The 24,262-nt window shown below is 42.9% G+C and overlaps 2 protein-coding genes across 2 annotated transcripts in view; both read left to right on the top strand.

Annotated features, from left to right (window-relative positions):
* Nucleotides 1–8,057, top strand: part of LOC140625746 (polycystin-1-like protein 2) — an 88,005-nt gene extending 79,948 nt beyond the window's left edge. The window contains exons 38-42 of the mRNA XM_072813284.1: nucleotides 186–346; nucleotides 3,891–4,101; nucleotides 5,582–5,683; nucleotides 6,228–6,359; nucleotides 7,670–8,057. Of these exons, the coding sequence (XP_072669385.1) occupies nucleotides 186–346; nucleotides 3,891–4,101; nucleotides 5,582–5,683; nucleotides 6,228–6,359; nucleotides 7,670–7,780 (717 nt within the window). The 3' untranslated portion in view covers nucleotides 7,781–8,057. The remainder of the gene's footprint in view (nucleotides 1–185; nucleotides 347–3,890; nucleotides 4,102–5,581; nucleotides 5,684–6,227; nucleotides 6,360–7,669) is intronic.
* A 4,624-nt stretch (nucleotides 8,058–12,681) lies between these two features.
* Nucleotides 12,682–24,021, top strand: GCSH (glycine cleavage system protein H). The gene is made up of 5 exons (XM_072819405.1): nucleotides 12,682–12,943; nucleotides 17,375–17,454; nucleotides 18,482–18,545; nucleotides 22,234–22,365; nucleotides 23,886–24,021. Exons 1-5 carry the CDS (start codon nucleotides 12,796–12,798, stop codon nucleotides 23,981–23,983), a joined length of 522 nt encoding a protein of 173 aa, XP_072675506.1. The 5' UTR covers nucleotides 12,682–12,795; the 3' UTR covers nucleotides 23,984–24,021.
* Nucleotides 24,022–24,262: the final 241 nt, after the last annotated feature.

Here is a 24,262-nt window from a genome sequence, read left to right as displayed (position 1 = left end):
TGGGGAGAGGGGAGAGGCTCCAGGCACTCCATGCACGTGGGGCTAGGGCTTTGAGAAGCCTCTCCAGGAGACAGTAGGCCCCTGCTGGAGGGTCATCTGGGGTGGTTCGGAGAGTCATGGTGGAAGGGATGGGGAGGCACAGTTCTGGGTACAGCATTTGGCAGAACCTCCAGCTCCTTTCCCAGGGCAAGCTCATGAGAAAACAGAAGTGGTGCTATTTCCATAGCAAGTGGAATCTTCTGGAGCTGACCATCATCCTAGCCAGTTGGAGTGCCCTGGCAATGTTTGCGAAGAGGGCCATCCTGGCAGAACGGGACATCCAGCACTACAGGAGCCACGGGGAGGAGTAAGTGGCTCTGCCTCAGCCCTCAACTCCCACACTAGACCTGCTTCCTCCAGCTCCATGGCCCCAGGGTCTGGGAGAGGGGGGAAGGAGGGCAGCTTTTGAAATCTTACTGATCCTTAGATGATCCAGGTCACTCTTTAAAAAAGGAACTATAACTACCACTTAGATTCAGGTTTGGGGCCTGTCACATATACAGTTGGAAAGGGCTTTTTGAAGACAAAATAGAACAATTTCTTACTTTTGCAAATCTGACCCAAACATAAAACCATGTGACATGCTGTTAAGGTTCCCTCCCAAAAGATGTAGCCCACCAGTGTGGACACATCTGCTACCATTTACAAAGTGTCTACTCTGCTGGTCATGATGCACTAGCTTCTCAGATGCTTGCAAGAACTCAACATCGTGGTAGACGCAAATGTGGGTTTGCCTCTTGGTGGGTGTTGAGCCAAAAGATATGACCAAGCAAAAAGAGCAGGAAAAAGAAGGATTTTACTTGCAACAGGTAAAGGAGAACACTGAAGATCTTTCCCAAAGCATTGTCTCCCCAAACAACAAAATTAGGGAAGTTTTAAGGTAAGGATCAATACATATTCATCAAGGCCTTGTGCACACAATGGGAAATACGGCATGGAATTGAGGCAGAAGTCACCTTGGGGTAACTGAGTCCTGGTCAAAGTCACTAGGAAGGCAAAGATCATCATTATCAATTCTCTGGCTTTAGTTGGTTTGGTATCTGAGTACTCAAGGGGGTTTAGATCCTGCAGAGAACTCAAGAATGCACATCGGGTCAATCTTGGCTTTGTTTTATTACTGACTGCCTCTGATAGGATCAGACTATCTCCCATCCCAGCCTGATAATGGCTGTTTTATTCTTACATTCATTCTCAAGGTGGATGGGGGCTTAAGATGACTTCCTTTGTCAGGAAAGCTAGGTCTGTCTTTCTGTTTCTGGGGTTCCCTAAACTCTTTCTGCTTACATTATCACTACTCCATTTTACAAATAAAGATATTGAAGCTCACAGAGGTAACGTCCCCAGGGTCACACAGCTAAAAGGTGGCAGAGAAGTAATTTAAACCTAGCTTACGTGAGGGACTCAGTCAGCAGAATGTGCAACTTTTGACTCTGGGGTTGTAAGTTCGAGCCTCTTGGCTCGAGATTACTTAAAAATTAAATCTTTAAGGGGTAGCTGGCTGGCTCAGTCAGTAGAACATATGACTCCTAAGATCATGAGTTTGAGCCCCATGTTGGTTGCAGAGATTACTTAAAAATAAAATCTTAAAAAAAAATTTTTTTTAAACCCCAAATACCTAGCTTGTGTGTCTCTAGGATCCCAACCCTTCCATTAAACCATTGTGTTTCTTAACTCATTCACTGATTTTATTGATATGGATAACATTTATTTATTGTTGGATGCTATACAGTTATAAAAACACCACTTTAACAGTATTATCTCATCTGCTTTAATCTTCCCAAAACTTTTAAAAGATCAACACCCATTTCTTACAGAGAAGGAAATTGAGGCTCAGAAAAGATGTCTGTCCGAGGTCACACAATTTGGAAATGGAAATACAAGGCCTTTAATTTGAACTCTGCATTCCTAACCTCCCACCCTATTGCTGGCTCATTTAGCTCACAAACCCTAAGCTCTAAATGGTATAAGAGTGTTAGATGTTTTAAATGAGGCAGGAGAAAGGTGCCACAGGAGCCAAAGGAGGAAGCAGCAATCCATACCAGCTGCCCCAGTCTGCTCAAAGGGAAGGATGATGCTGGAAGGCAGGAGATTAGGTAGAAGGATAACTTTCATTCAGGCACTCAATGCTTTTACAAATTTAAGATCAGGGCACCTGGGTGGCTCAGTCGGTTAAGCATCTGCCTTCGGCTCAGGTCAGGATCACAGGGTTCTGGGATAGAGTCCTGCATTGGGCTCCCTGCACAGTGAGGAGTCTGCTCCTCCCTCTGCATCTGCCCCTCCCCTGGCTTGTGCCCTGTCTCACTCACTCTCTCTCCAATAAATAAATAAAATCTTTAAACACACACACACATAAAAACTAGAGATCATAGAATTCTGTTCCGTAATGATGGATAGTTGGAAGAAAGGCAGGCAGAGACAAGGGGCCCTGCCCTAAGAGAAAACCACCCTTAAAAGGATTTTACACCACCCTGGAAGGAGCCCTCCACCCTTTCACAATGATGGATAACAAAAGCCTGATTGGATGACAGGCTCAGGGAGGGTTAATCAGATTACAAGAACCCAGCCAACAAGCCCATAAAAACCCGGAGGTTTAGAAATTCTGGTGTAAAAAAAAAAAAAAAAAAAAAAATTCTGATGTCAAGCCTCTCAGGTTCCCTCCCTCTTCAGGAACTTTGTACTATCACATTACTATTGCTCAATAAACTTTGATTTGCTGCCCACCACTTTTTATCTGATCTACCTCTTCACTCTTCGAACCAGCATGACCAAGAACCATGGGCACCAAAGAAAAGGAAATCCTGTAACAATAGCCTGTTCTCTATCCATGTCACTAGATATATATAGGTCTATTCCATTTTATTTATTTATTTTTAAGTAGGCTTCATGTTCAGTGTGGAGCCCAACACAGGGCTTAACCTCACAACCCTGAGATCAAGACCTGAGCTGAGAACAAGAGTGAGATGCTTAACCGACTGAGCCTCTCAGGCATCCTTGATTCTATGACATTTTAACAACACACCAATATTAAGACTGAATTAAAAGTACAAAGGTAAAAAGGGAATGAAGGGTAGGATGGAAGGGCAGGAAGGACCCAGACTTTGGGATCAGACATGCCTGGATTCCAACTCTCATTCTTCTACCACTAGTTATGTCACTAGCTCTGTGACCTTGTGCCAATCTTAGTCCATATCTGTAGAGACAGCAGTACTTAACCTCATCCAGTGGTCTGAGAGGTCAAATGAGACAGGGCAGTTGAGGTTCATTAGGCCCTTACTTGGCACAGAAATTAAATGGTACTTCCATCGTTCTTTCAAAGGAAGATATACACTCAGACAAGTGTGAGGGAGGACATGGCATCTAGGGACCCCAAACCAGGAAGAGAGGCTCACAGAATGCCCTCACTTCTATCTTCTTGATGCTGGAAGGATTCCTCCTTTCCCATTCTTCCAAAGCTCTTCAGCCATAAACCAAAAATGCTAGGTAATGGTCCCATGACTACCATCAACATCATCATACCTGTCAGAGGCATCATCCCACCATCTTCCTTATTACCTTCACCATCATCCTCACCACCAGCATCACCCCTATCATTATCACCACTATCACCTCCCTCATTATCATCATCATTCATATCATAACCATCATCCCCACCATCACCATCATCACCAGTTCATCATCACCTAGTTGGGGGAATTGGACCAGTTCTACCTCCTAGACCTACTGTGGGACGTGATGGGCCTCTGAGATCATGATAAATCCAATCCTGCATCCTGGACTCAATTGAGCCCAGATGAGCTCTGGGTGAGCTACTCATAGTCTCTGAGATCCGGTCTCCCCTTTTGGTCCCACAGGGGGATCAGTTTCAGTGAGACAGCAGCGGCTGATGCTGCCCTTGGCTACATCATTGCCTTCCTGGTACTGCTGTCCACAGTGAAGCTTTGGCATCTGCTCAGGTTGAACCCCAAAATGAACATGATCACATCAGCCCTGCGCCGTGCTTGGGGGGACATTTCGGGGTTTATCATCGTCATCCTCATCATGCTTCTGGCTTACTCCATTGCGGTGAGTCGTCCCTTTGGTAAAACCTTCAGGGCTGGTCTCCTTGGAAGCAAAGGCTTTTCAGTGGTGGGGAATTGAGGGTTAGGGTTAAGAAGATTTTGGTACCTGAGGGAGATGATGGATTTTCTGAGTCCAAGACTTTTTAGCTGGAGCTCATAAACTGGCCACCCCACATGGCAAAGGCTCAGTTAGGTAAGAGTGAGGAGGAATAATCTCTAAGACTAAAAGGGCCAACTACCTCCAATAAAGGATTCTTTTCTGTATCTAGATCCTACCTGGATATGCTAGTTCTCCTGACATCCCAATTGTTCAGACATGCACAGAATATTCCCTTTGTGGGGGGATGTGGAGATGAATTGTGAGGACAGATACATCCACAGGCCATGTCACTGCCTGATGCCTTACACTTGAGGCATGAACTTAGTAGGGCCAAAAATCATTCCATTCAGTCCCTGGACACTAGAAGCATTTTGGCAATCACAACTCCTTTGTGAATGAAAAAAACATTGCACTGTCAACTCTTTTATTATCAATTAATGTGGGAACAAACGCCTTCTACTACATCTTGATCTCTATCTAATTATACCCTCCATCCTCTCCAAGTCCACATTCCCCATAATACCATGGCTCCCACTCCTCTGTGACCCTCCCTTCAATCCTGACCCACTTTCTACCCCAACCCCTCCAATCTCACTTTCCACCATCCCTGACCTCCACACAACCTGATGATCCCTCTTATTCTGGTCCCCACTCCCTGTCTAACCCTCTCCTCCCATTCCTCATCCTTTTCCTGTCCCTATCATCTCAACCCTGACTCCCTAATCTCTGACCCTACTCCATCTTCCTCTCTCACCCTTAGAAATGGGGTGAGGCGCATTGATGCAGTGGTGGAGGGTATATACTAAAAAGCTGGAGTCTGGTTTTATCAAAAGTACTCCACCTGACCCCTTAATTCATGTGGATTTATTCAGTCCTTGATCTGCAGTGCAGGAGCTGCAGGGATACTGCAGTGTCCCCTGGGACCAGAAGTCACTAACTCAGAGCCAAGGGAGTGCTGGGCCTCCCTGACAGAATAGCAGAAATCTTTGGGGGGAAGGATGCTGTGCTAAGGAGGAAATACAGTGGCAGTGGGGAAAGCCCTGCCCAGACAGAAGCCTCTTGTCATCCAACCCAACGGCCCCAGAGCAAAGATGTTAGGGCCTCAAAGAGCCCAGTTTCATCCTTGAGGCTTAGAGCAACCATCTGAGTGAACACAACAGTGGCCTAGTGCGTGATGCCTGAGCCGCAGACGTGCATACACACCCCTTACAGAGCTGGGTATGTACACACACCCACTAGCAAGCCCCTGTAAGGACAGACGGCTTTGCCAGGCCAAGGATATGGCTGACCCAGGACACTGACTCGACTGTCAAACAGGCATCGGGCTGGGGTGGGGAGGTCACTTGGTTTCCTTCTGTGTTCATAAGGACTCTTTCCATAACAGTCAAACTTAATATTTGGTTGGAAACTCCGTTCCTACAAAACCCTCTTTGATGCAGCAGAAACAATGATCAGCCTTCAGCTCGGAATCTTTAACTACGAAGAGGTAATGGGGTATGGTGGGGTGAGGGACATGGACACTACCATGTATACCAAGCCTTTGTGAAAGTTAAAAAAAGAACCCTCCTCAAGTGCCTCCTCCTGGGTAGATGTTGCCCCTTGGGTCCATGGCCTGGCAAGCACAGGGCAGCTTTGAACAAATAAAATCGTTCCCCTTCCTCTAGGCAGACACGTGCATACTAGGGCTATAGCTTGCCCTGGGGACCCTGCTTACTAGAGAACATCAGGTACTGGCTACTCAGGGGAGGGCTGTGCTGGGAGGTATCTAGAAGGGAATGTTCCCGGCCCTAGCCAGAAATGGTAGCCATATTTGAAAATGGTAGCAGTAGGGAGTAGGGGGTGTTGGCTTTTCCCTCTCCTGGTAGCTCCAGATGGACTGCCCATACTTTCAGCTGCCACGCGGCAGGGGGCCTTCCTGGTTCCAGTCTCTGCCTAGTCTGGGAACCAGTTTCCCCTCTGAGAGTGCCTATGGGGAAGTGACTGCTAAGACACCGGACTCCTGGGGATGACTCTGGCTTTCTTCCTGACAGGTCCTGGACTACAGCCCAGTGCTTGGCTCCTTCCTGATTGGGTCCTGCATCATTTTCATGACATTTGTGGTGCTGAATCTATTTATCTCTGTCATTCTGGTGGCCTTCAATGAGGAGCAAAAAAATGATCAGGTGAGTCCCTCTGGCCTATTTTTCAACAGTCCCTGACCTTGAACTAGGAAGATACTGAGTAGCATTAGACATAAAGGGGATTTGAGGGACACTGTAGCCCAAAGCCCTCATTTCATAGGAGGGGAAACAGGTCCAGAAGGAGGAAATTACTTCTTGAGACTACAAGCAAATGAAGGACAGACCAGAATTGGGTCTCCTGATTTCCAAGGTGGCAGTCCAGTGATTCTCAGCCCTGCGTGTACATTAGAATCTCTGGGTGAATGAGTCAAGCTCTGGTATTTTTGATATCTTCCCATGTGATTGCAATATACAGCTGAAGCAGAGAACCTGTTAAAAATTATTAAAGCAGATAACTTAAGTGATACAAACTTTAACACTTCATGAAGTAGACAGTCTCCATTCAGAGAAGTAAAACAGGGTGGAAGGCAAGAAGCTTTTATAGGATAAAGAATAAAGAACAAGGAAGAGAAAAAATTTTTTAAAAGATCTGATTGGCTGGAGCCACAGAGTCAACCTTGTTTGGAGTAAGATAGAAAAGAAGTATAGACCCCAGAGGTGGCTTGGTGTTTAGGTCCTGGCTAGCCTGGCATACTGCATTTTGGGCAGGGGAGCATTTATAGAGACACAAAAGTTCTGTAAACTTCAGTTTGCTGACATGGCATACCAGGCAGGACCAGCTCCATCTTGGGCTTAGAAATTTTTCCTTTAAAGATTTTATTTATTCATGAGAGACACAAAGAGAAAGGCAAGAGATATAAGCAGAGGGAGAAGCAGACTCCCTGCAGGGAGCCTGATGCAGGACTCAATCCCAGGACCCTGGGATCATGACCTGAGCCGAAGGCAAACACTCAACCACTGACCCACCCAGGTGTTTCTTGGGATTAGAGATTTATTGCAACAAGTTATATGGTAACTAGTTTAAATTTTGAGAAGCTGTGGCAAACTACTTTGCAAAGCAGCTGCACTCTTTCACATTTCCAGCAGCAATGCACAAGGTTCTTTGTACATAAATTCGTTAAGAGCCTCTGCTGGGGGTGGTAGAAGGAATTTTATTATTCTCATCAGAGGGAAAAAAGGAACTTCCTGGGGAATAAGTGGGAGCACACACTCTTGGAATTCCCAGAAAAGGGAGAATCTCTACAAAAAAAAAAAAAAAAGAAAGAAAGAAAAAAAAAAAGACTCTAAAGAGTGAAGTGACTTTGGCAGAGACCTAATTGGACAATAAAGCCATGGTTTCACCTTAGAAAGAAAAGCCCCCAAAGAGGATGGTTCTAGGTATGTCACATGGGCTTTTTTTCCCCCCTCTTCAGCTGTCGGAAGAAGGAGAGATTGTTGATTTGTTACTGATGAAAATACTCGGTTTCTTGGCTATTAAACGTAAAAGAGAGGAGCCTGGAAGCAGCAGTGAGCAGCCCAAGTAGCCATCAGAGGCGGGGACCCCCTCCACCTGCATCAGCTGCGCTCAAAGTTCAAACTCTTCATGCACACATGAGCATCTTAAGAAGGAAGATGGCCAGAGCCTTGGACCTATGCTTACTGGTGATTCTATAGTCTCTATGTTCTCCCGTGTGCATAGAAAAGTCACCAAGTCTGACAAGTGAAAAAAATAAATATATATACAGATACACGCAATTACCACTACTGTGATAGACTGTTTGTTTAAATGTATTTCCTTCTAGAAATAAAACAAATATTGTCTGGAGTTTGGGTAAAAATCATCTCTATAGACTATTTAATCTTCTTGGTTGGTCAGGGGTTGCTTCTGAATGATTCCAGTTCAGGGTTTCTCAAAATCTATCCAAGAGATGTTAATGGCTGTTATAGAAGTTGGCTACAGTTGCCAGAACAAAGTACCACAAACTAGTTGGCTTAAAACAACAGAAATTTACATTCTCTGTTCTGGAAGATAGAGCCCCAAATCAGGGTGTCGAGGGGGGACATCCTCTATCTGAAGACTCTGGAGAACAGTCTTCTCTTCCAGCTTCTAGTGTCCTTTGGTGTTCCTTGGCTTATAGACGCATCATTCTAATCTCTGTCATCACATGGCCTTCTCTTTGTATCTGTCCTGGTTTTTTTCTTCTTTTTTTTTTAAAAAAAATATATTTTATTTATTTGAGAGAGAGCATGAGGGGGGTGAGGGGTAGAGAGAGAAGTAGACACCTCACTGGACAGGGAGCCTGATGCAGGGTTTGATCCCAAGGCTCCCAAGCTGAAGGCACTTAATCAACTGAGCCACCCAGGCGCCCCTCTTTTCCTCGTCTTATAAGTTTTCTCGTCATACTGGATTGAAGACCCATCCTACTCTATTATGACCTCATCTTAACAAATTACGTCTGCAACAACCCTATTCCCAAATTAGATCACATTTTGAGTACTGGGGGTTAGGACTTCAACATATCTCTTTAGGGAACAAAATTCATCATAACAGGCATCATTCCCCCAGAAATGTTTCTGAATCAAATAAATGTGAGAAACGCTAGATTATAAAAGGTCACACAAGTTCTTTAGCATGGGAATTGTCAGTTTTTAATATGCTAAATGGGCACTGTGAGTCTCCTGGGATGAGATGAGCACAAGAGATAAAGAGTATAATGACTCCTGAACCCTTCTGAGGCATCCAGTACTGCAGCAACCTTAGTCAGAGTTAGTGTTCTTTAGACAATACTTTGGGAATTGTTGATCTACATCAATGGTTCTCAACCTTGGCTGCATGCTAGACTCCCCGGACTTCATTCCAATGCATCAGAACCTTTGGGCTAGGACCCAGGCAATAGTAGTTTTAAAGTCTCCCCAGGTGATTCCAATGGGCAGTCAGACTTGATAATCAGACTCAATAACCATGCTCTAAATTCTGAGAACCACAGACCTAAATAAGAAAAGGCTTTCAGGTGTCTGTGTGGATAAGGGCACATTTCTCCTCCCCCATGCAGGGGACGCACAGCACATAGCCTCTTCAGCTCACCCATCTGGTACCTCTTCCTCACTCACCTGTGGTAACAGATTCTCCAGTTTGCCTGCCCTGAATCCATCCCATGCTTTCCTCATTGCAATCAGAACCCAACTTTGTGCTGAGTGAAGTAAGTCAGTCGGAGAAGGACAAACATTATATGTTCTCATTCATTTGGGGAATATAAATAATAGTGAAAGGGAAAATAAGGGAAGGGAGAAGAAATGTGTGGGAAATATCAGAAAGGGAGACAGAACGTAAAGACTGCTAACTCTGGGAAACGAACTAGGGGTGGTAGAAGGGGAGGAGGGCGGGGGGTGGGAGTGAATGGGTGACGGGCACTGGGTGTTATTCTGTATTTTAGTAAATTGAACACCAATAAAAAAATAAATAAATAAACATGGTAGGAAAAAAAAAAAAAAAGAACCCAACTTTGTTCAGGGAGACATCTATTCCTTTCCCACATGACTCATGGGAAGGTGACCCTGTTGCTACCTAAGGCAAATCCTGATTTGTCTTAGTAATAGTGATCCATTTCCCTTGACAGTGAGGGATTCAGGGTAGTCACAGGACCCAGTTCCAGCAAATGAAAAATGAAGTCTCCAGGATACTTTCTGGAAAGGTCTACTTGGTAATAAAGAGACACCACAGACATGGGGCCTTATGCTGCTAGACATTTTCTGGTTTAAGCAAGACACCTGGAACTTTGGCAGCTATTTTGAGACCACAGGGAATAATCTGAACATAGCAGAATAGAAAGGTGAGAGGAACATGGATGTTTGATGACTGACTTAATCAACTCTGGAACTGAACTATTGCCTTCTATCTGGATGAGAGCTTAAATGTTTTTGTGACGGTTAAATCAGGATCCTACCCTGATAATTAAAAAAAAAACAAACAAACGGATCCTTTATTATAAAAAGGATCCTTTATTATAAAGACCCATACAGCATAGAACATATGCAAAACCTTGGGGATTTCATTGTCTTCTATCCAAGTAAAAGTCCATCATCCATTCTTTATTGTGCCAGGTATGAACATGAGCTATATGGGCAGAGATATTCATCAAATACCCCATAGCAAGGTGTACGCACATGTCCTGATAGACTGGTACAGAGACCAGACATGTATAGTTTATTTTTTAAGATTTTATTTATGAGAGAAAACATGTGAGTGTGTGCACACAAGTGGGGGTGTGTGGGCGGGGGAGAAGCAGACTCCCTGCTGAGTAGGAAGCCCAATGCAGGCCTACCCCAGGACCCTGAGATCATGACCTGAGCTGAAGGCAAATGCTTAACTGATTGAGCCACTCAGGCACCCTCATACAGTCTGTTTTGCTTTTTTTTTTTTTTTTTAAGATTTTATTTATTTATTCATGAGACACACACACACACACAGAGAAGCAGAGACACAGGCAGAGGGAGAAGCAGACTCCATGCAGGGAGCCCAAGGTGGGACTCGATCCCAGGACGTCGGGATCACACTCTGAGCCAAAGGCAGATGCTCAACCGCTGAGCCACCCAGGGGTCCCTACAGTCTGTTTTAAATAGGAAAAGTTCTAAGATTCTGAAAATCTTAGAACAAAAGGTTCTGGAGAAGTTGTAAGTTCTTCATCTCTCTCATCTTTCCCAGCTACTCTTCCCTCTTTTACTGACTGTAAATATCAGACTGTCAGCTCATCCAATTGTATTGCTATGAGAGAGAGAAAAAAAAAAAGAGATGAGTGGGTCCCTCTTAAGACACTTGAAAGAGAAAACCATGTGCAAGTTTCCGGCATCTGTATGTACCAAACATGCTGAGATGACCTTTCAAATCTCAAGCCATGGATGTTACAAAGATTATCAGTTACGAAAAAAGAGAATTTTTGATTATTCTAATGCTTATTAATTTTTAAAAATGACACATTTCCTATTGTTTTGGTGAAGAGCATGCGATATGGTCCACAGACTGATATGTGACCTTGTTTTTTCCCACCAAATGCTTTAGTAGAGCTGGGAATAAATATTTTAGGGCATGTAGTATACTATGTTGGTTTATAAAAAACAACAAAAACGGAATGTTGACATTATAGAAGCTAGCCAGGATCTGGAGTTTGGAGAAGACCACTCTGAGCCAGTCGGCCTCCCAAAGGAGGCAAGTACAGCAGGGCTTAAGAGCAGTGCACCGTGAATCCAACTAGAGGTGAAGTCCTGCTACTTGCCACCTAGTAGCTGCTTAACTAAGCCATGAATGCTTTCCCCACTCCTTTCTGGGCAAGTCTTTTAACCTTTCTAAGCCTCCAGCTCTTCACCTATGAAATGAAAGTAATAGGTATCAGAACGGGGTTTGGAGAGGACTAAAAAGGTAATGTTTGCACTGACCTAGGCACATAGCAGGGGAACGGAAAATGCAGCACGACAGCCCTTGCAAGCCACTGCACAGACGTGCTGACGACAGTGCCCGTTTTGTGAGGGACGTGGAAGCTCGGCGCAACAACACGAGTCTCCCAAACAGCCCTGCGTACACACACACACACACACACACACTTTTAGGTGGCCACCCCCGAATAATGAAGATCTGGAGCTTAAGATGTTTTTCACTCTGGGGTTTCTTTGCTGATTCCCGCCCACTCCAGTTAATTTGTGTTGAAGTTGAGGCCTTTCCCAGAACTTATTTTCTGTCTCCTTGGATGGGGACATGCCTTCGGCCTTTCTGGAGAGGCCCCGGTCACAGGGCTGGCTAGGTAAGCAAGGAACTGACCACGCTGCGTTTCAGCCTTGCCGTCTGATTGCTCCTGCATCGGCTGGCTCCCACCTCACCCCATCAGGCAAGTCCCTGCACCATTATGAGCTTCATGATTCGGTCTGTCCGTTTGGGGGACCCAGGCCTCTTGGCATCTGTAAAGTAATAACGTGGGTTCCCGGACTGTCTCCAGCATTTTGAAATGTCAAAGAGACACCCCGTGTCTGAACTCCTTTGGCCAATGCCCGACTGTCTTCTTTGGAATGACTCCGTTTAGACCTGGCTCTGAGCCGTGCTCTGGGTGACCTTGATCCTCTGACAGGCCTGGGGACACCCTATACCTTCCTTGAGGCCTCAGGGCCCCCCTGCTACAGGAATGCGCATCCCGCGAAGCCGTCGCTGCCGGGAACCCCTCCCGCGCTGCCGGAGCGGGAGGCCGACCTCGCACGTTCACTCCCGGGCCCAGCGGCTCCCGGGTACGAGGCCCCGCCCCCGGCCCAGGCCCCGCCCCCCGCCCTCCGCCCCTTCCGGCCGCGGCTCCTGCTCTTCTGCATGTCCCCGCCCCCCGCGCGCGCGCCGCCCTATCCGAGGCCGCGCCCGGCCCGGAGTTCCCGCCCCCCCGGCCGGGCCCCGCCCCCCGCCCCCCGCCCCCCGCCCCGGCCCAGCCGGCTGGCTCCGGCTTTCTCCGGTCCGCGGCCGCCGCGGCCCCGCCCCCGCCGGCCGGGGCGCCCGAGCCGCTCGCACAGCGCCCTCCGCACCTCTGCGAACATGGCGCTCCTGGCGGTGCGGGGCGTGCGGGCTGCGGCGTGCGGGCTGCGGGTCGCCTCGGTGTCCGCCGCGCCCGGCCTGCCGCGGCCCTGGGGGCCGAGGGCGGGCGCCGTCCGGACGCTGCGCACGGGCCCCGCTCTGCTCTCGGGTAAGCGCGGGCGGGCACGTGGGGGCGGGCGGGGCTGCGGGGGGCGACGGGCCGACCGGCCGGCTCACGCTGCGTCCTCCCGCCGGGGCGCGCCCTGCAGCCTCCGGGTGGCGTGGCCCACGCCGCAGCCCTGCTCCTGCGGGCCGGGGAGCCCGGGGCACACGCGCGGCCGCCCGGGGCGGGCTCCTTCGCTCGCCGTGGAGGACCGGGCCGCGTCGCTAAGCCGCCGCGACCTCAGGTGGTGAGCTCGCGGGTGTGCATCGTTAGGCCCTGAGAGTGGGGGCATGGTGGGCTTCGGTTCGCTACGTGGACGTCACTGAGAACTCCGAGGTAAAATCAAAGCAAGGGCACTTAATGAAATTAAAGCACTGGAGCTAGATTTTTACTAGCAAAAAAGTGAGCGTGACGTTGAGGGCTCAGCTATTTCCTAAAAACAGTGAGATGAAGTCTTTTGGACTCTCAGACATTCTGCGAAAGTCTGTATTGAGTCCTGGATGTGTTGGGACAGAAATGAGGGCTCACACGGACTTGGGGTTGGAATAACCGGGGCCCTGCCCACGCCCGCCCTGGCCATCTGTGCTACTTGACGCTTCAGCGCAATTGCTGCAGCAGAAAAAGTTTTCTTACTGCGTGCCCGAGGGCATGAGACGCCAACTGCGCTTCCAGGAATTGAGGCTTCTTAGGGATGCATATAGGTCTGTGATGGCTGTTGTCTCATTAATTTCACTCTTTTACAAACCTGTTTGGAAATGGAAGGTTTGATAACATTTACTCCAGTCCGAAACATAAAGATGCTTCTCTGTCGTTGCTAACACATTCCTTTAGTTCTGTTGGTGACACATATCAATAATTACCAATTTGAATACAAAGGGAAAGCATATCGCAGAGAAGAAGTGAATTTCAAGGCATCTTTTTTTTTTTTTGGTAAGTGTGACACTACTGCTGGGTTTTTGCACTTTCCAGTTACCTAGTTAAATATTGTCCAAAATATCAATACCCATGATCTGGTGTTCAACCAGGGTTTTTAAGAACAGAGGCCCAAGTTCCAATTTCAGCCCTACCTCTTACTAATTATGTGATCTTGGGCAGAGTCACTTAACTTCTTAGTCTGTTTTCCCTCATCAGAAAAATGGAAATGATAATACCTCTACCATACAGAGTTGTTGGGCGGATGAAATGAATTTGGTAAATGTTACTAAATATTATAGAATCAAGTAGGTAAAAATTGGCCAATATTTGTTATCCGACTAGTGACTTTATTTTCTTTTATTTTATTTTTTAAGATCTATTTATTGATGAGAGACAGAGGCAGAGATAAAGGCAGAGAGCAGGGATCACGCCCTGAGCCGGAGGCAGATGCTCAACCACTGAGCCACCCAGGCGCCGGTGACTAGTGATTTTAAAACACATACTTTTTAAAGTAGGCTCCACACTCAATACTGAGGCTGAACTACAACCCTGAGATCAAGAGTCATATGCTCCAACTACTGAGCCAGCCAGATGCCCCCTGATGACTCTGAAAGGAGGAAAATGCAGACTTCTCATGAATTACTGAAAACACCTCATTATGAAGCCAAATATGATGTTTTTAAAGGCTCAGTAAGAAAGTAATTATTTACCTGACCTGTCCACTTTTATCCTCTTGGGCTGAGGAGGGTTAAAGGAGAATTAAACTAATCATTGTCTTTAGCCTAAATAGCTTGGCCTTGTAGAGTCTTGCAGACTTTTTAAATTAAGTGGACTTGCAGGCATTTACCTTACTAATCTTGCTGTCTTTCATTCTAAACTTGTGGTTGCTCAGTTGCTAAACTGAGTGTGAGCAACCTTATTCCTAAGATTATCTTTACAATTAGGCAAGATGGCAAGGCTCAAATTGATACAGCAGTCTCAGAGAAGTCATATTTATAGTTGTCCAGTTGTTACTTTATTTTTTTAATTTCTTTTCTTTTCTTTTTTAAAGATTTTATTTATTTACTCATGAGAGACCACAGAGAGAGAGAGAGAGAGGCAGAGACACAGGCAGAGGGAGAAGCAGGCTCTATGCAGGGAGCCGGATGTGGGACTCAATCCCAGGTCTCCAGGATCACACCTGGGGCTGAAGGCGGCGCTAAACTGCTGAGCCACCCAGGCCGCTCTAGTTGTTACTTTTAAAAGGTATAGATTTAGGGTTGCTTTTAAAAGGTTTAGATTTAGCCATCCCTGGGTGGCTCAACCACCTTCAGCCCAGGGCGTGATCCTCGAGACCTGGGATCAAGTCCCATATTGGGCTCCCTGCATGGAGCCTGCTTCTCCCTCTGCCTGTGTCTCTCTGCCCCTCTCTCTCTCTCTCTCTCTGTCTCTTGTGAATAAATACAATCTTTTAAAAAAACTTTAAAAAAAGGTATAGATTTAAACTTTTCATAATTGGTATTGTAATCAGCCAATTCTGGAGTTGTAACCATGATAGGGAGAATTAAGTGTGTGTAGCCACATACCTATATAGATATTTTGGTCAGAATCTCCTTGACTTATTTAAAACAAAGAATTACTTCACTCATTAAACTTCTGAGTGGTAAGCTCTGAGTTAGAACTGAGAATACAAATAAAAATGAAATAAGCAATGCTCTTGCTTGCTTTGTGCTTCGTCTCCTTCCTGGGGAGAATGGACAAAAGGACTATATGTGTAGCTCCTTAAGTGCTGTGTGTTGTAGGGCCACGGTCCAGGGAGAGTGGTGCAGAATGCCGTGGGAGCCAGCTGGAGGGCTACAGAAGGATTTTTGGCAGAAAAGAGCTTCTCAACTTGAAGTAGTCAAGAAAAGGCAGAGGGGTGGGGGGTGGTGAGAATTCCAGTCAGAACACCAAGTAGAAACTTTGCAGAAAGATCAGATTGACCTGAAGTATTTAGTATTTGAAGTGGAACGAAGCAAAGCAAGTTCCTTTGTGACATTTTAGAAATTCTTCCAGGGAAGACTATGAAATTAAGATTTTTTTAATGATTAGGGGGAAAAGAAAGTAGTAAGTTACATTCTGCTTCTAATAGCTATGTGATCAAAGCAATTTAATGCTGTTTTAAGTATAACTATCTTTTGGATAAAGGATAAGAGTGAACCAGAAAGACTTACTCTAAAACAGCATTTGAATTGATGGACCATTGTCCTATTAATTTCTGATGCATTGGTTTTGGAAAAATACTTGGCCTCATACCGTGATACGTATATTTAAGAAAATAGCATATGCTTTTTAAAAAAATATTCTTTTATTATTTTTAATTTCTAAAAAGATTTTTTTTTAATTAATTTGTGAGAAACATGGGGGAAGAGAGAGAGAGGGGCAGAGAGGCAGAGGCAGACACAGGCAGAGGGAGAAGCAGGCTCCACCCAGGGAGCCTGACATGGGACTCCTGGGACTCGATCCCGGGTCTCCAGGATCACACCCTGTGCTGAAGGCAGCGTTAAAACGCTGAGCCACTGGGGCTGCCCCAAAAATTTATTCTTTAAAGCAAGTACTCTGACATTAAATTCTAAATAGCTTTTTTCACATCTCTCGAACTTTGGTCAGTCTTTTTTCCTAGCCATTGAATGTTGAGCAGAGCTTGACTTTCCATCAGTTAATAATGCCTTAGCTCTGAGGTGACTGTTGAGTTCTGATCTTAAAGTTTCTTTAAATGATAGTGACCACTTTCTTCACTGGCAGGTTTGAATTCAATTAAAATGGAATTTTAGGGGCAGCCCGGGTGGCCCAGTGGTTTAGCGCTGCCTTCGGCCCGGGTCCGGGCCTGATCCTGGAGACCCGGGATCGAGTCCCACATCGAGCTCCCTGCATGGAGCCTGCTTCTCCCTCTGCCTGTGTCTCTGCCTCTCTCTCTCTCCCTCTCTCTCTGTGTGCCTCTCATGAATAGATAAAATAAAATCTTTAAAAAAAATGGAATTTAAAGAACTTAGTCAAATTATAATTGTTCCAGGTCAGTTTCAGTTATGTAAGATTCCGCTTTATAACCAAGTTGCAGTGAAGCCCTCTTCTGTCAATTTCACCTAAACAGGCACATTTTTTTTTTCATGTTAAATCATTTATGAGCATTATGAGCATTTGTGCTTCCTCAATCCAAGTCTGTCTACAGAGGGACAGACTACCTTCTGTAAGACAGACCAGTAATGAATAAGTATACATAGTTTATATGTGTAATTTACACTAATGTTGGAATAACCATATCTCCAAAAGATACACAAGGTATCCATTCACATCAGGTCATCTTTGCCTAAATGATACTGTTGAGAAGATATTTTGTCTTTTCATGTGATCTGGTTTTTCCTCAGCAGTATGTTACTAAAAGTCGGTGTCAGTGAGTCAAACACAAATACTAGAGAAGTCTTGCCTTTTGACAGTATTGATATGAAAAGTGCTTTTTAAGAAGTGATACCACTGCTTTTCTGAAATATTGGTCTTCTATTTTAGTGCGTAAATTCACAGACAAACATGAATGGATAACAACAGAAAATGGTATTGGAACAGTAGGAATCAGCAATTTTGCACAGGTATTGGATTGTTTTGAAATACTTAAAACAGTCTGCTCTTGCCTAAATTGGATTGTCTGCCTTTTAAAAATTATTATTCTGCCCCTTATTCTTTGTTTTGATGTTTAAAGAACATCAATCAAGTAAACAAGCAAAATATAATTTAGGGCAGTATATAGTGTTTTAAGAGATTATTAAAAGGTTAACAATTATAAGTAAACATACCTTATTCAAGAAAGAAATATGTTTAATGGTGTTGGGGCAGTTAAGGGAAAAATAAGAGAAACAGAAGGCCTGGGATGTTGACAGTGTTTTGTGGATAACAAAACATGCACAATCAGGGGGCATGAAGAAGGAAAACCCAGATTGGCACAGACTAGACAAAGGCAAACCTTTTATTTAGCCAGTCTTTTTCTCTTAATTTCGCTATTCCCAGTGATCCCATATTGTATCTTCACTGGCCTATGTGTGGCCCAGTACATGGTACTGTGTACAATACTGTACAGGCGCTGTCTTCACCTCCTCGGTTTATTTATAGGAGAATCACCTACATGGGAAATTATACACAAAATAGTACATGATGGATGATGATCTGAGTAGTACAAGGGTTGTAACTCCCCTGATGGAGAGCTGACTTCTTAACTTGGAGTCAAGGTCTTCAGGGAGGACCAGGCCTGAGGACGATGATTTACAGATCAGTGGGTAGGATTTCAGCAAATACAGCAGGGGAAATGGCCTAAGCACAGCTGCAAAGGTGGAAGAGCACAAGGTGTGTTTATTCTCAGAGGAGCTAGAATATTGATGGGATGGCTTATGACAGGAATGACTGCTGCTTGTGGGCCAGGCTAGCTGGCAGCCTGTTTTCTTACAGGTCCTGAGCTAAGAATAGTTTTGCATTTTTGAAGAGTTGTAAGAAAAACAAATGAATGTGGTCCCTCGAGTGTAAAATAGGAACTATCTGAATTATAGAAGGTTAGTGTTTGGCTTGTTCCTATTTACTAGGAGGTTTAATTTGATTTCTTAGAGGTCTGTGTTTTGTTTGTTTTAGGAAGCTTTGGGAGATGTTGTTTACTGTAGTCTGCCTGAAGTTGGGACAAAACTGAACAAACAAGGTGAGTATTTTTCTCATCTTGGCATATTATTCATGCCTTAAGTATCTTTACTTTGCATAACAATCTGTTTACACTTAGGATCAATTAGAGTGCTTTTTACTCAAGTAATAGAAAACTCACCTAAAAGATTGAACAGTTGGAGTTTATTTTATCTCCTTCAAGAAGTCTAGAGATAGATGGAAACAGGATTGTCTTAGTGGTATAGTGAAGAGTCATCAAGGACATGAATTCTTTTCATACTTTTTCTGCCTCAGTGTGCCAGAGGTTACAAAATGACAGCAAAATCTTCAAGCATCACTTTCTCAAATGGCCGTATCCAACAGTAGGATGAGAAGGTAAAATCTGTTTTTCCTTGGAGGCAGTAAACAATCTGTTTTTCTAAATATCTTTGACAACATTGGTCATGTTTTTTTCTGCTTAAACTTTCCCCATCATTTATCTTGCTTTGAACTTTTTTCTTCTTCCTGGTTCTCAGTATCCTAGCTGGATATATTATATATTAGGTCATATCCTTTTTGAAGGTTTTCACAGGAACCTTTTCCAATGTCACTATAAGACCCTTGTTGTGATTGATAATCTTTATCTGTCCATTTTTCTTCTGTTAGAGAACAGTTATTTTCTTTTCTCATGATGTTTTGTATCCACTCTGCTGCTCTCAAGCAGGAGATCTCTTCACTGAACATTTTCTGAATATCTCTTAATAGCAAGTGAGCAGCATAAACCTGCTGTGTTTAAAAAACTTACATTAACATAAATACATCTAAACTAATGAATGCTCTAAACTTTCTGCTAAGGCTTTTAGAAAATTGATGTAAAATTTACATACAATGAAAATGCCTGAAGTGTACAATCCAATGAGTTTTAACAAACAAACACTTTGTAAACCTTGCCGATTGAAAAACCCTTCTCAAGACAACCTGTTCTGATTTCTGTCACCATAGATTAATTTGCCTATTATTTAACCTCATTTAAAAGGAACCACACAGTTTTTATATTATATCTGGCTTCTTTTGTCCAATATCATGATTATGAGATTTATGTTGAGTGATGCTGAAGAGTGTACTATTACATAACCTTTTAATCTTTTGTTGATGGATTTGTGTTATTTCTAGTTTTTAGCAGTTAGAAATCTATAAACTTTTTTTAGTAGAAATCTTTCTGTAGATGTCTTCATTTCTCTTGGGTACATACATATAGGAGTGGAATTTCTGGCATGTAGTATAGTAGTTATATGTTTAACTTTATAAGAAACTGCCAAACAGCTTCCCAAAGTGGTTATACCATTTTACATTCTCACCAGCAGTATGAGAGAGTTCTAGGCACTGCAGATCCCACGGTGAGATAACAAATTGTTGTTGAGCAGCCTTCCATGTGCTTTTTGCCACTCACATCTTTTTTTGTGTTTAGTCTCTAGTCAAACCTTTACCAAATTTATTTGAGTTGTCTTTTTACCATTGATTTTTAGGCATTCTATATATTCTAGATACAAATCTTTTCAGATCTATATATATTTTTTTCAGATCTATATCTTGTGAAGTTTTGTCATAGTTTATGATTTTGCCTTTTCATTTTCTTAACTGTTTTTTGGATAAACTTTTAATTTTTAACATGTCTAAGTTATTAATGTTTTTATTTATGTATAGAACATTGTATATTTTCTAAGAAATCTCTTATTCATTGATTCTTAACAGTCCCTTTATTTCATGTTTATATCTTTGTTTTCTTCCTTCAACTTAGACTTAATTTGCTCTAATTTTTCTGACTTCTTTAGGTAGCAAATTGGGGCTTTAATAAGTACTTTCTTTACCCAAACTGTAAATTGCATCTCCCTTGTAGTGAGTAGCAGCTAAAATCTAAGTTTAATTCTTTTAGCCTTCACTGGGATGCCAGCCGTGCATGCATGGTTCAGGCATCATTCAGGGGCCTAGACAGAGTTTATACATAGGATTTGGGGCTCTCCCTTTTAGTCTCTCTCCTTAGGATTTCCCACCTCACTTTCTATTAGTTATGGTGGCCTCAATTCGTCTTCTGGTCCCTTACACCAATTAAGACTGAGATTTCCTCTTAGAACTTTGGCTGCCCCAAATGGCATAGATTGGTGTCTTGTCTTCAGGCTAAATGCCATTTAAAAAAAAATCACCACTATTGTCCCTTCTTTCAAGTGTTATCTCCTTTCCATGAATTGACTGCTTTTGTTCATTTTCTAGTGTCTTTAGAACTCAGAGGTCATTGATTTTTTTTTTTAACATGTTCTTTGTAAATGAGACCTAAAGATAATGATTTCCTTCAAAGCACTATTTTAGCTATATCCCACAAATTTGGGTATATTGTATTCTCAGTATCATTCAGTTCAGATCACTCGATGTTGTCCCACAGGTGACTAAGGCTCTGTTAATTTTTCAGTCTTTTTAAAAAAAAGGTGCTCTTTGTTCACATTAACTGACCCTTTTGCTGTTATTGCTATCCAGTGAATTTTATTTTAGATGTTATACTTTCCAGTTCTAGAATGTCCACTTTTTAAATTTCCATTTTTTTCAAAATTTTATTTATTTATTCACGAGAGACACAGAGAGGCAGAGACATACATAAAGGGAAAAGCAGGCTCTTTGTGGGGAGCCTGATGCTGGACTTGATCCCCAAGACCTCAGGATCACAACCCGAGCAAAAAGGCAGTTGATCAACCACTGAACCACCCAGGTGCCCCCCCCCCCCAATTTTTCATTTCTTTGCAGGTATTCCCCCATGTGTTTATACATGATGAGCTTTTTAAAAATCTGAAGATAATAGGTTCTCTGCTTATCCCAAAATGTAGGTCTATGGGTCATTTTGGGATCTGTTGACTACTTTTTCTCTTAACCATAGCCCCCTTTTTTTCTAGGATTTCAGCCCTCAGGTTCTAGCCACCTTGGCAGGCCTACATTCCGTCCTCTGACCCCTCAAATAAGACTGGTTTTACTCTGTGTTCTAGTTAACACTGTGCATTTTAAATGGGGTTGTTAGTACAAATTATATGAAGGAAGATCTCACCCAGTTTGCCCCCCCCCCCACCTTTTTAAAGATTATTTATTTATTTATTTATTTATTTATTTATTTATTTATTTATTCACGAGAGACACACACAGAGAGGCAGAGTCACAGGCAGAGGGAGAAGTAGGCGCCATGCAGGGAGCCCGATGTTGGACTCGATCCCAGGTCTCAAGGATTACGCCCCGGGCTGAAGGCAGCGCTAAACTCCTGAGCCCCCCCAGGCAGCCCTGGGCCCCCTTTTAAGGATTAAATCCACCTTTGGTCACTCTTCACAGCCTTCATATGGTTGTTTTTCATTTTGTTTAGAGTTTATAATTGCTATCTACAAGAAGGCTGGTCTCATGAGGTACTTCACCATTACTGGAATCTCCTGATACTTGCTTTCTGGAGCCACAGTAAATTAAAAGAAAATTGAGTTTTATACTGAATGAAAGCATATTTGGTATTCAGATATGTCACCATTTGTTGTTCATTCCTAAAACAGGTCCACTTTATTGAGATATTTATACCCTTCTCATAGGTGATGTAAGCAGTGGTTTTACTTTTAAATTAAAGATATTTAGAATGTGATATCATCCTGAATCAAAGGTGACTACTTCTGTATTTTATATTTTCAGGTCATTGACTTTTGATATTTAATGTTTAAATTTTCTCAATTTAGATGAGTTTGGTGCTTTGGAAAGTGTGAAAGCTGCTAGTGAACTCTACTCTCCTCTATCAGGAGAAGTAACTGAAATTAATGAAGCTCTTGCAGAAAATCCAGGACTTGTCAATAAATCTTGTTATGAAGATGGTAAGTTGTTGCTAGAATTTTTTTCAAAGGATTATTGCTGCAGTTAACATTTAGAATTTAAAGCAAGCTTCAGCAGATTATAACTTCATCTTTTTTGCACTTTTGATACTAAATAGTGATGCTGTGCTTTAAAAAAAGGGAAACACAGATTAACTGAATATATAAGGTTAGGTTTAAGATCTCAATAAAAACGTCGCCTTATTCTTCAGAGTTCTTAGTACTAAGCTGTAGTAGACTCTTCATGAACACTTGCAAAGTATTCACCTCTTCAGACATAAAGTGTCCAATCATATTGTGTGATGTAGGTGGTAACAGAATAATACCTATTCAATCAGTTTTGTCACAGTTTCATCTTAATAACTCGGTGAAATGCAGTAGCAGCAGTTTTCTCCATTTTGTCCATGAATTGCAAAATTAGGATTAGCTTGTAGTTCTCTGTTGCCTCACCTAACCCTTCTAACACTAGTAGTGCTTATCATAATAAATGTATACTCTTTAATCCCCATGCCATATTTAACCCATCCCTCCACCCACCTTCCCCTAATAACCATCAGTTTGTTCTCTGTACTTAAAAATTTTGATTCTTAGTTTCTCTCTCTTTTTTTTCTTTGTTCATTTTGTTTTGTAAATTCCACGTATGAGGGGTGCCTGGGTAGCTCAGTCGGGTAAGCATCCGACTCTTGACCTCAGCTCAGGTGCTGATTGGAGCCATGAGTTCCAGTGTTGGGTCCATGCTGGGTGTGGAGCCTACTTTAAAAAATTCCACATATGACTGAAATCATATGGTATTTTCAGTGTGGTATTTCAGACTGACTTATTTTGCTTGACATTATATACTCTCTAACTCCATCCATGTTGTTGCAAATGGCAAGACTTCATATTTTTCTTTATGCCTGAGTAATAATCTGTTTTACACACACACTACATCTTCATCTACTGATGGACACTTGGGCTGCTTCCATAGTTTGGCTATTGTAAATAATGCTGCAGTAAACCTAGGGGTGCATATATCCTTTCAAATTAGTTTTTGTATTCTTTGGATAACTACTCAGTAGTGCAATTGATGGATCATAGGTTAGTTCTATCTTTAACTTTTTTTTTTTTTTTTTTTTGTTTTTGTTTTTTTTTTTATCTTTAACTTTGAGGAAGCTCCACACTGTCTGCCAATGGCTGCACCAGTTTACATTCTCAACAGTAGTGCACAAGCGTTCCTTTTTCTGCACATTCTCATCAACACTTTTTTTCTGTTTTTATTTTAGCCATTCTCATAGGCATGAGGTTAAGCATTCTTAATCCATTATAGTAGAATCTATTCTGGTTTTCTTTTCAATTGTGATATGCAACAATATTAACTGAATTCTTAAGGCTAAAATATAAAGCTCCTTGAATAAATAATGAGTGATTTATATAAAGAATACTAGATCAGTTTTGAGGCACTCAAAAATTTTACATTTTGAATGAATCTGACTTTTACTCTTTAAAAAGGTAATTTGGAATATGATACTTTTTTTTGGTTGCAGGTTGGCTGATCAAGATAGCACTCAGTAATCCTTCAGAACTGGATGAATTAATGAGTGAAGAAGCATATGAGAAATACATAAAATCTATTGAGGAGTGAAAATGAAACCCTAAATAAACTAGTATGAAACAACTTAATCTAGCATAGTTGTCTTAAATTAGTGGTGCATACAGGATTTAAAGAGCAACTATTAGCAATATCTGTGGAAAAAGAAACTACTTGCAATAATGCTAATGGAAGAAAACACCCTTAATTTCACAATGATTGCAGATAAACACAATATGCATCTTTTTTGCAACACCTTTGGATTATGCTAGGCTCCAGTTACGATACTCAGAATCCTGAAATTATCTGTGGTTAAAAACTAGTTATAAAAAA

The sequence above is a fragment of the Canis lupus genome, chromosome 3, assembly GCF_048164855.1.
Source record: "Canis lupus baileyi chromosome 3, mCanLup2.hap1, whole genome shotgun sequence".
Taxonomy (NCBI): Eukaryota; Metazoa; Chordata; class Mammalia; order Carnivora; family Canidae; genus Canis; species Canis lupus.
The sequence above is the reverse complement of the archived record's forward strand: the minus strand, read 5'-3'. Positions and strand labels throughout refer to the sequence as shown.